A 10045-nucleotide genomic window follows, 5' to 3' on the forward strand; every position below is an offset into this window, starting at 1 on the left:
TAGAATTTTGTCAAGAACAATTGCAATTATGAACGAGTGGACATTGCCGTCAGCTGATTTGTGGGTGAGTGGACAGTCTGGTGGCTCATCATTTTCGTATCTGGCAGGAAAGAATCGATATATATATAATCTTTAGCGAGAGCAACCAAATCAATAATTTGCTAATGCGCAGAATAAGCAACCAAAAAAACAACAAAAACAGTCATTGTACCAAATTAAAGATTAAATTGTAGAACATGCAAATTCAGAATAATAGAGGCGTTGAGCCCAGCAGCAGATAACAAACAGTGTTCGTCACATAAAAAAGTCACACAACGCGCGCCTTTGTTGTTTGTGTTCTTGCTGCTGCATTCCCCAATTCATCGTTTTGAAGCTACCCCACCCCATCCCTCAAAAAGAAATTAAGAACATACAGTCATGAATAACGCCCAGTCGAAGAGTGAAGCGCCTCTGCTGCAGCTGGAGGATGAAGTGGATCTCATTGGTGATTTTCTCAAGCAGCAGTCAACAACAACGACAACAACAGCAGGAAGCAATCAGCTGGCGCCGCTGCTGAATGGCTTCGAAGCCAACAATGGTCTCAATCAGTTGACGACGCAAGTGGAGGTGAGTCTGTTAATGATTAAAGATCCGAAAATTGTAATGAGAAATGTTACCCCCTGCAGATAAATACAATTGGCAAGGCGGCCAATGGCAAGCGACGTTCGAGGCGTAAACCTAAGAGAGATAGAGATCAAATACTGTTATCAGTGGACGATGATGATGATGATGTTGCTGTTGATGATGATGATGCTGCGTCTGCTGATAACATTGGGAGCAATGATGTGGCTCACAATGATGGCGCCGCTGGTGGGGGCGACGAAGTCGAAAATGTAGATCTCTTTGTCACCAACAACAACAACAACAGCAAAAAGAAGCAACCGCAACATCAACTCTTATTGCTGCACGATGGTGACGACGGCGACGACGACGACGATGCAGATGGCGACGATGAAGAAGAGTGCGTTGTGTTGCTGAACAACAAAAGCAGAAACCCGCCTGCACTACGCAATGGCAATGCCAAAGCTAAAAGCAAACAGCACTCTGAGGAGAGCAGCGATAGTTTAAGCGGCAGATCAAGCACAACGACACCGCAAAAACAACAGCAGTCAGCGGCAGCAGCAGCGTTGATGATTAGTCAGATTGCAACACCAACGCGACGTGGAACGACAGCGGCAAACGCAGCTACTTCAGCGTCCACATCACCGCTAAAAGCAACGACAACGACACGTTTGCCACACGACACAGAGGTCGACGATATTTGTTTGGTGCCAGAAATCGATTTCGAGGGCATGTCGACGGACGCGGGCAGCGATAATCGCGAATCGCAGCCTCTGCTCGGCGGTGGTAGCCACGGCAGTCGCATCACTGATCTACTTGGCGCACTGGGACGTGGACACGATCATCTTGACCTCATGTCAAACACCTTTGGCGGTGAGTCAAACTGGCAAAACAAACTAGCAAAAAGAAGTCTTACAACTCATGTGGGGCTTCCTTCATTGTGTCGCTCATTGCTACTCAGCAAGCTGCTTGTGAAATTGAATGGCTTTTTATCTTTATCTCGAGTAGGAAACATTGCCAAGGGATTTCCCTGAATTTAAAGCTTTATATTTTATTCCGTCTTGTTGATTCACCCTGTAAGGCACATGTGGGTTTGGTTGTAATCTCTATTTTCTAGTTTAGTTCTTATGGATAATTAGAGAGCCAGAGCAATGAGTGTATCGAATTTACATTACATTAAATTGTATATTCAAGAAAATTGCATTAAAACATTGCTATAAGTACACATTTCGGATAATGCTATCCATAGTTAAAATGTTATTTACTATTTGAATTGCCCATTCAAAATACTTGCTTGATGTAATGTAACATTTTGGTTGATTGTGCAATTTTTGAGTAATCTGATATGGTTTTTATGATCAATTTTCAGTGAAAAGTTCAGCTAATTGTTAAAGCGGTTTATTTTAAAATGAAAATAAACCCTCAAATATTTATTGAGCTTTGCAGATAATTGCAGCATTCCTTGCGTATTCAAAAACTGTTTTAAATGGTAAAAATAGAATTACTTATTTATTGTTAAAGTGTAATAGTTTCAGAACTAAACAAAAGTATAAATAGCGTTGGTTGGCTGACCTTCAACTATATATGGCTGCAAATGTATGACGTAGTTAAAAGATAAATATGCTGGTTATGAATTTAATTGGCGAGTGTATAAACAAGTCGACTTCTATTTTGTTCATAGTCCAACAAGTTCTCTCGCTCTCTCTCGCTGCTATTCAACTCTTTTGTGTTTTTTTTTTATTAAGTTGAATTTCTGACTAATTCTTATTTAATTCAATTCAATCTGCACACAAAGCTGACTGACTGACCCACTCAATGTGCGCTGATCCAATGTGAAACACGTATACGTAATATTTGTGCATATTATTATGTGATATAGTATATGCAAAAATTATAGCCAACAAGGCAAAAACAACAATTACGCGACGTTCGACGAATAATTGTTGTGATCGCATTTGAGTTTCCCTTCAGTAAATAATTGAAATACGATTTCTTCACAAAAGTTTGATAAACAAAATTGAACAAGTTACAAATTAATTGCATGTATTAGTAAAAATGGGTAATGCGCAGCAAATCTTTGTCGATGAATGGACATAGACAACAATAACATTAACTGGATACGTAAAGCGATATGCAGCAATGTCGACTCATCGCGACCAACATACAGAGACCGAGCCAAAGCCAATCCCACCTCCAAAACCAAAGCCAAGAGTTGAACACATTGAACTAAAAGAGTCAGCTAACAACAACAACAGCAACAGTGAAAATACCACTCAAGAGGATGATTCAGATGTATCGAGCTATGTGGAATATGAATGTCATTGCTGCAAGCAAAAATGTCACGACGCCGAGAAGGATTATCTGCCATCGCATTCCGATGAGGATGAAGTACCTGTTGTCTACTCCTCGCAGCCCACAACACATGACTCGATTGCCACCGAAGTGAAAATCCAACAGCCCAAATGCCAATGTGCCAATTGTCCGCTAAAGAATATGTGTAAGTTAGGCAGTCAACCAGCTAGCCAGCCATGTGGCAAGCGAGGCATGTGTGGCACCTTATCGAAATGCTTTAGATATGCAAATACTTTTAACTGGGCCAACAATTTTAATTGAACGCTGGCTGCTTATCACAAGCTGTTTGCGTTACTTTTTTCCATTGTCATTTCAATGCCGAATTCGGTGGGCTCCAGTCGCGACAATTTCGTCCAGCACGTGTTCAGCATTTGCCAGGATCTGGGCGAGTTTAACGAAAACTTTGAGTTCATAGGTAGAGAAAGGGAGAGAAATTCTCTAAAGCAATCAATAGGCCACAGTCTGTTGGCTATTTATAGCAACAGCTGTGTCACGACATGGCCTGAGACACATTACTGACCCAAGTCATTGTTATTAATTATTCACACATCACATTTCGTTTATAATTGAATCACAATTTGCAGTCTGCTTTTAGGCGCTGTCAAGGGCAATGCGCATTTTCATATTGCGCACAAATTTCATTAGTAATTTCCGCATTACTTAATACTTTAATAATTATATAATTAATTTTTCTTGCAGACGATCCTCTGTTCTCGGAGATTGTGGCACAGGCGGAATATGCTATTGAACAGGGCATTCTGCCGGAAAGAATCTATCAAGGCAGCAGCGGTTCCTACTTTGTTAAAGATGCGTTAAACGTGAGTACAACTCCCAAGTCTTCAACTTCAAAATTCTGCGCCACGCATAGATGACAGCTGCAGAGTTTTAAGCTGACAATCTCCAAACAGCGCATAGAACAAAATACGCGACTAAACGGGGAAGTGTTGCAGCAAAGATGCGACTCGCAAGACTTTTGGTTTAGCTCGATACAGTTTACAGTTTACAAATTACAAAGTCTGTCCACTAAAATATGTTTATATCACATTACAGCAACGCTGTCTGGCCGTGTTTAAGCCCAAGGATGAGGAACCCTATGGCAGACTGAATCCCAAGTGGACCAAATGGATGCACAAGCTGTGCTGTCCCTGTTGCTTTGGACGCGCCTGCTTGATACCCAATCAAGGGTAAGTAGATTGAAAATTCTCACTGAAATGTATACTTAAACCTCCTTCAATTAATCAGCTACTTGTCCGAGTCTGGAGCCAGTTTGGTGGATCGCAAGCTCAATCTGAATGTGGTGCCCAAGACGCGAGTGGTGCGTTTGGTGGCCGAGAGTTTCAACTATGCGCGCATCGATCGGCAGAAGGCCAAGCTCAAGAAACGCATCAAGGAGCATTATCCGTCGGCGCACTTTAATCGCATGAGTCTGCCGCTCAAGACTGGTTCCTTTCAGCTGTTTGTCGAGGGCTACAAGGATGCCGACTATTGGTTGCGTCGCTTCGAGCACGAACAATTGTCTCCAGCTCTTGCGAAATCGTTTCAGTTGCAGTTCGAACGTTTGGTGGTGCTGGACTACATCATACGCAACACGGACAGGGGCAACGACAACTGGCTGATCAAGTATGTGGCACCCAAGCTGGTGGGCGAAGTGGGCGGCACTGGAGGTCGCAAAATGTCACGTTCGCATCCCGTTGTGGGACAGCCAATTATCGATTTGAACGAGCAGTCGGCGCCAGTGACGCTGGAGGCTGAATTGCAACGTGCAACGGCTGGTGGCGGGGAGCCATCGCCCACTTCGATGGGCATAAATGAGCCATCGAATGTGAGCAACAGCTGTGTGAGCACCGACGATGAAGATATACCTAATACGAGTTCCAAGAAGACAGCGCATATGCCTGAGGAGCCCACATGGAATCTGGTTGAGGCGCCGCAAATAAAAATTGCTGCTATTGACAATGGTTTGGCATTCCCATTTAAGCATCCCGATTCTTGGCGTGCATATCCCTATCATTGGGCCTGGTTGCCGCAGGCGAAGGTACCGTTCAGCGATGACATCAAGGATCAGGTGTTGCCACAGCTGTCGGACATGAATTTCGTGGAGGAGATCTGCACGGAACTGTTGTATTTGTTTCAGCAGGATCGTGGTTTCGATAAGCGATTGTTTGAGCGACAAATGTCCGTGATGCGTGGTCAGATTCTGAATCTAACGCAAGCGCTGCGTGATGGAAAATCACCTGTGCAGTTGGTCCAAATGCCTGCGGTCGTTGTTGAGCGGTAAGTAGATGTCGTAACACTCCAATACTACTCGATAGTAATGTTATATTATTTCGCCTTTTAGCTCCAGCGGCAGTCGCTTTTTTTCCTTTACGCAGCGCTTCCAAAACAAGAGTCCATTCTTCTCTTGGTGGTAGGTCAAGAACACCATTTAAATTTCATAGGTTTGATAAACTAATTCGCCTTATCTATTTGCAGTTAATTGATCGCTCCACTTGGGCACTCTCGTATTACCCGCCAGGTATATATATTGATAATGTGGTCGGGACCCTCAAGATAAATTGTCGCCTACCTGTTGTGCTTTGTTGTTATCTACTACTTACCATAATTATCGCCAAACGATTTTTAGTTGTAATCCTCCCACAGCGAAAAGAATTTTGTTAAATTTGTTTGTTTTTGGCAAAAAGTCACTTGCTATTTATTTAAATTACATTCACATCTCATGATCACAGTTAACTGGCTGATTTGTCAGGTTATATTGTTTCGTGTAGTCAATTGTTTACTAAAAAAAAAATGATGAATGAGCAACAAAAATCAATAGATTATCTCCATTCCATAATGCGAAGCTCATACGCTTTTTTCTGTCTACACTATTTTAATTTATACCTAAAACATATCACCAAGAATTGTTTAAAAGTAACCTCATATTTATTGTTTAAGCCAATGGAGCTTAGTGAAGAATTTCTCCTTATTCATTGTGAATATCATTAATAAAAAAAAAAAACTATACCAGTTAACACTCCTCAAAAGTCAACCCAACTCCTTTTGGGATAATTACGTTAAGCGAGTGTAACTATGTCAACTAGAGGAAACAAAAAATATACATAAATATATGGATTAGATTCGAAATTAGATATAAATAAATAATTATATATATATATGTATATTCGATTAAATGTGCAGAAATACAAACGATAATAAAAACATCAAACATGCCTTGTATAACATTTGGTTTATTCAATATGTGAAAAAATATAGCAAGGGCTTCAAGAGCGTTAAGTGGCAGACTAAACATACATATTTGTATTCGAATGGTTCTTTCAATTATTAATATTAAAAAGATAAGTATACAAAAAACATACAAAAACATTGACGACATTTAAGCTCAATCATCGCGATGAGTTGCCAGATAATTTTTAATTAAGTCTATAGCATCCTGAATTATGACTTCGTTCGATGGCGCAGGGCTTGCTCCCTGTTTATTTTGATTAACGTTCATTGGACTAACTGCCATACTAGCACGCTTAGCCATTTTGGACTGCAGCAAACGCAGTCGGGATTGAAAGTATGACGAAATAGACGGTTGATAGGAAATGCTAATCATGCGGCCGCACCCCTCATACTGATACCATTTTGTGGGCACATTGCCCGTCACACAGAGATCTCGTCCCGTTGGAACTGTGCTGATTACTTGCTTTGGTTTGAGAAAGCGAACGAAACGCTCTAATTCTTTATAGCTTGAGTGCTCTGAGTATTCAATGCCAATCACACTGATACGCTTGCCATACGACGGCTTGGAATTTTTTTCCCACCCGCTGGGCCGAATGCCCAAGAGCATATCATACTGTCCCTCGTATTGCTTAAAGTACTGATCCAGTTGCTGTCGAATACAAGAGTGAAAATATAAGAAAACTGGAAACGTATTAGTGTCAGGAAATTCTACTTACTGGATAGCTTATCTTGCCCATACTGATCACATGCAAGTTAGCTTCAAAGGGATCATCGCAGAGTAACTCCTGCAATTCTGGCCAATTGAGACAATCGATGGCTTTGCGACGATGTGGTTCAGTCCAAATGCGCAGCGAGAACTCCTTGGCCAATGCCAGCCACAACTTCTCCTTGCCAATCACATATGAGCCGCAAACATGCAAAATGCGTTTCCTGGCATGCTTTTCGTGAAATTCACTAACCAAGTGACACAGACGTGTAATGCTCTCTGACTGATGGCAAAAGTCATAGCTTTCCGCCAGATATGTGGTGTCCAGATAAAGCAGATCAATGTCAGGTTGATTCCAAAAGATGGGCAGTGATTCCATCTCAAAGCTGGCGCGAAAATCGCCAGTATGTAAAATACACTTTCCAGTGCTAAGCTTAAAGAGCAGCATAATTGCTCCGGGACAACTGTAAGTGATTAGATTAACCGACTGCGATCTGATTATAAATATCTTATCGGACTTACTGATTGGCTTCCAACGCAGTGACTTCAACGCCATCGACTGTAATGGTCTCATCCACATCGATCTCATGCAAATACTGCTCAGCAATGGGTATAAAAGTGCGCACTAAGCGCGCCGTAATTGGACTCATGTAAAGCGGATGGGCGAACTTCTTGGTGAGGCCCACATAGTGATCGGCATGGTAATGACTGAGGAAATAATGCGTTGCACCTGGAATGTCACCAAACTGAAAGCCATCTACCACAAAGTTGGTGCCTTCAACAAGTTTATAGGGCGGGAGGCGTCGGCGTGAACGTCTTAGGGGCATATTCTCCTTGCCGGATGCATCATTTGTTGACTCTTCGTTTGGGAGATTATGACATGGTATAACAACCATAGAGCTGCTGGCTTCTGTTTGCTGTGGGTCCAAGTCAGCAAGCACTCCAGTGTTTTCATTAACGGGCGTGGTTTTGGGAGCTTTGCAAGATGGACTTTGTTTTATGACAATCTCTTCTTCATCCGAACAGAGATCAATGATATCACATGGTGTTGTTTTGCACTTTGCTTTGGCATTGCGCTGTGGTTGTGTCCGCTTGCGACAGGGTTTCGTTTGCGGCTTGAATTCCACATCTGAACCCGTTTCCGCTGTCGTTACAGTTGTCTCTGTTGCCAATTCTGATTCATTGTCAAACAAGCGTTTGCATCCGGTTGGTTTGCGACCCTGTTTTAACTTTTTGTCCATTTTCTCGACTTTATAACTCTTGGCGCAGCTCTTGAAGAAGTTGTCGATGCGCAATTGACCCGGCAACGGTTCCTTTTTGGCGCCGCGTTTAACTGTTGTTTTATTTTTATTTTCAGCTGCATTCTCCTCTAATTTCTCAATGTGCTTCTTCTTTGTTGTTGTTGCAGCTCTTCTGTTTGGCGCCTTTTTTGCATTTTCCGGTGTTTTGTCGTTAGCCGAATTTATAAGTGTTTCATCAGCACTGCTTATGTGTTGCAATTCATTTAAACTTTTAATACGCAGCCTGCCAACATTTGCCTTCGCCATTGTTTTCCTGCCTATCCTGTTGGACTTGTTGCAGCTCACAACTTCTGGCTCTGATTGCAATTAAATCGATAACACTTAGCGACAGCAACCCTGAAAATCGTTCATAGCCGAATTGACAATAAAGCAATCGATAGACGTTTGACGCGGTCTATTTCGAAATATTTGTATGATCAATATAACGAAGACTTGATAATTCTGTTATTGTAAATTAAGCAAATTAGCTTGTCTATGCCATTGTTTCTTTATTTTTGTTAATAAAATATAACTTAACTAAATGGGTAGCAAGAAGCAATTCAAATTCATGTCTAAGGTAGACCAATTAGAACCAATACAATTAATGATAATATATCCATAATCGGTAGAGGATAAAACCTAATAGGAGAACAGGAACCAGCACCATTCCCAAGTAATGCAGTCAAGATCGCAAGTCGGTCAAGGGGACATACATGACACCCATCAGACGCGTCATCTGCACTTTGCCATTTTCATCCTTGTCGTACTGCAAATCAAATTGTTTAATTCAATGATTAACAATTTATAGCATGTAAAGTTAGCTTCTTACTTGCTGCATATACTGTGAGCCACCTTCGGGGCCAACAGGAACAATGAGACGTCCACCATTGGCCAGCTGGTTGATTAATTCGGTGGGCGTTTCGGGAGCAGCAGCTCCCACATGAATGGCATCGTACGGCGCTAAGGCTGCGTGTCCCTTGCGACCATCTCCCTCAATAATGAGCATACGATCTGAGTCCAGCATGCTCGCATCATCCGAGTTGAGATTGCTCTTGCTCAAAGCGACCAAAGAGTGCTGATGCTCAATGCCCACTATTCGAGTGTTAGCATTTTCGCCCTTTGCATTTATATAGCGATAGAAGCAAGCAGTTAAATAACCCGAGCCTGAGCCCACATCTAGTACATGAGCACCAGGCTTCAGATGATCGCGCAAGTATTCCAAAGCAAAAGCATGCTGTGTAAAAAGGGAATTTAGTTTTATTAATCTGACAAATATTTTAAATTTCATGTTACCATATGAGGAGCACTGATAGTGACGCCCCCGCCAATTGGTTGCGGTGCATCCATATACGGATTACGAGGACAGTAGTGCTTGCGATCTGTGGCAATCATTGCATTTGCCACAGCTTCAGACGCAATGACGCCGTAATCTATGCAAAATGCATATAATAAAAAAAATAAAAATTTGAAAAAGACGCACTTGTTGGTCTCACCTCGTAGCTGACGTATTAAATCCGCATTATTAGCACCCACGGAACGCCAGGCCATGCTGTATGAACGCAATAATAGGCCCAGCCTTAAGATATTAACGAAAGTTAAGTTTTTCAGTTTTGGGTTTTCTTTTGTTTGGTTTTTATGCTTTCCGTTGGTTATGTTGTTGCCTACAACAATTGAGGAACAGCTGTTGCGCAGTGCTGGTAAATGTATCCTATTTAAAAGTGAATTTTTAAAACGAATTTTGTAGCATAGCATACCTAGACATTTAAATGTAAAATTTCTTAATATATTATTTTAAATTACTTGGTAATTTAATAGATACATAATATCTATATTATTCCATATTTAAGTTATCTTTTGAGAAGCGACACAACTCTGGTTGCAA

General features: G+C 41.6%; 3 protein-coding genes across 4 annotated transcripts; 1 reads left to right on the forward strand and 2 right to left on the reverse strand.

The window, feature by feature from the left end:
• The first annotated feature begins 59 nt into the window (after window positions 1-59).
• On the forward strand, window positions 60-6003 carry LOC132787420 (phosphatidylinositol 4-kinase type 2-alpha). Of its 2 annotated transcripts, XM_060794455.1 has the most exons (7): window positions 60-606; window positions 666-1473; window positions 3652-3770; window positions 4003-4136; window positions 4195-5226; window positions 5291-5359; window positions 5425-6003. In XM_060794455.1, exons 1-7 carry the CDS (start codon window positions 418-420, stop codon window positions 5426-5428), a joined length of 2355 nt encoding a protein of 784 aa, XP_060650438.1. In that variant the 5' UTR covers window positions 60-417; the 3' UTR covers window positions 5429-6003. The 2 variants fall into 2 exon arrangements, with proteins under 2 accessions (XP_060650438.1, XP_060650439.1); XM_060794456.1 differs by lacking the exons at window positions 60-606; window positions 666-1473 and adding an exon at window positions 2559-3097.
• A 156-nt stretch (window positions 6004-6159) lies between these two features.
• LOC132787422 (uncharacterized) lies at window positions 6160-8498 on the reverse strand. Its single transcript, XM_060794458.1, has 3 exons — window positions 7406-8498; window positions 6894-7347; window positions 6160-6826 (listed from the first exon to the last, which is right to left on the reverse strand). The coding sequence occupies exons 1-3, from the start codon at window positions 8428-8430 to the stop codon at window positions 6332-6334; spliced, it is 1974 nt and encodes a 657-aa protein (XP_060650441.1). The 5' UTR covers window positions 8431-8498; the 3' UTR covers window positions 6160-6331.
• A 154-nt stretch (window positions 8499-8652) lies between these two features.
• On the reverse strand, window positions 8653-9918 carry LOC132787427 (protein-L-isoaspartate(D-aspartate) O-methyltransferase). Its single transcript, XM_060794464.1, has 4 exons — window positions 9657-9918; window positions 9457-9593; window positions 8993-9397; window positions 8653-8929 (listed from the first exon to the last, which is right to left on the reverse strand). Exons 1-4 carry the CDS (start codon window positions 9913-9915, stop codon window positions 8846-8848), a joined length of 885 nt encoding a protein of 294 aa, XP_060650447.1. The 5' UTR covers window positions 9916-9918; the 3' UTR covers window positions 8653-8845.
• Window positions 9919-10045: the final 127 nt, after the last annotated feature.

This window comes from Drosophila nasuta, chromosome 2R, assembly GCF_023558535.2.
Source record: "Drosophila nasuta strain 15112-1781.00 chromosome 2R, ASM2355853v1, whole genome shotgun sequence".
NCBI lineage: Eukaryota > Metazoa > Arthropoda > Insecta > Diptera > Drosophilidae > Drosophila > Drosophila nasuta.

Coding starts and splice junctions, on each gene's coding strand:
- LOC132787420 (XM_060794455.1), top strand. CDS start 418: ATGAATAACGCCCAGTCGAAGAGTGAAGCGCCTCTGCTGCAGCTGGAG. Junction 607..665: donor AGTTGACGACGCAAGTGGAG/GTGAGTCTGTTA, acceptor TACCCCCTGCAG/ATAAATACAATTGGCAAGGC. Junction 1,474..3,651: donor CATGTCAAACACCTTTGGCG/GTGAGTCAAACT, acceptor TTTTTCTTGCAG/ACGATCCTCTGTTCTCGGAG.
- LOC132787422 (XM_060794458.1), bottom strand. CDS start 8,430: ATGGCGAAGGCAAATGTTGGCAGGCTGCGTATTAAAAGTTTAAATGAA. Junction 7,348..7,405: donor ACTGCGTTGGAAGCCAATCA/GTAAGTCCGATA, acceptor AATCACTTACAG/TTGTCCCGGAGCAATTATGC. Junction 6,827..6,893: donor TGGGCAAGATAAGCTATCCA/GTAAGTAGAATT, acceptor TGTATTCGACAG/CAACTGGATCAGTACTTTAA.
- LOC132787427 (XM_060794464.1), bottom strand. CDS start 9,915: ATGCTATGCTACAAAATTCGTTTTAAAAATTCACTTTTAAATAGGATA. Junction 9,594..9,656: donor TTTAATACGTCAGCTACGAG/GTGAGACCAACA, acceptor CATTTTGCATAG/ATTACGGCGTCATTGCGTCT. Junction 8,930..8,992: donor GCTCACAGTATATGCAGCAA/GTAAGAAGCTAA, acceptor TTTGATTTGCAG/TACGACAAGGATGAAAATGG.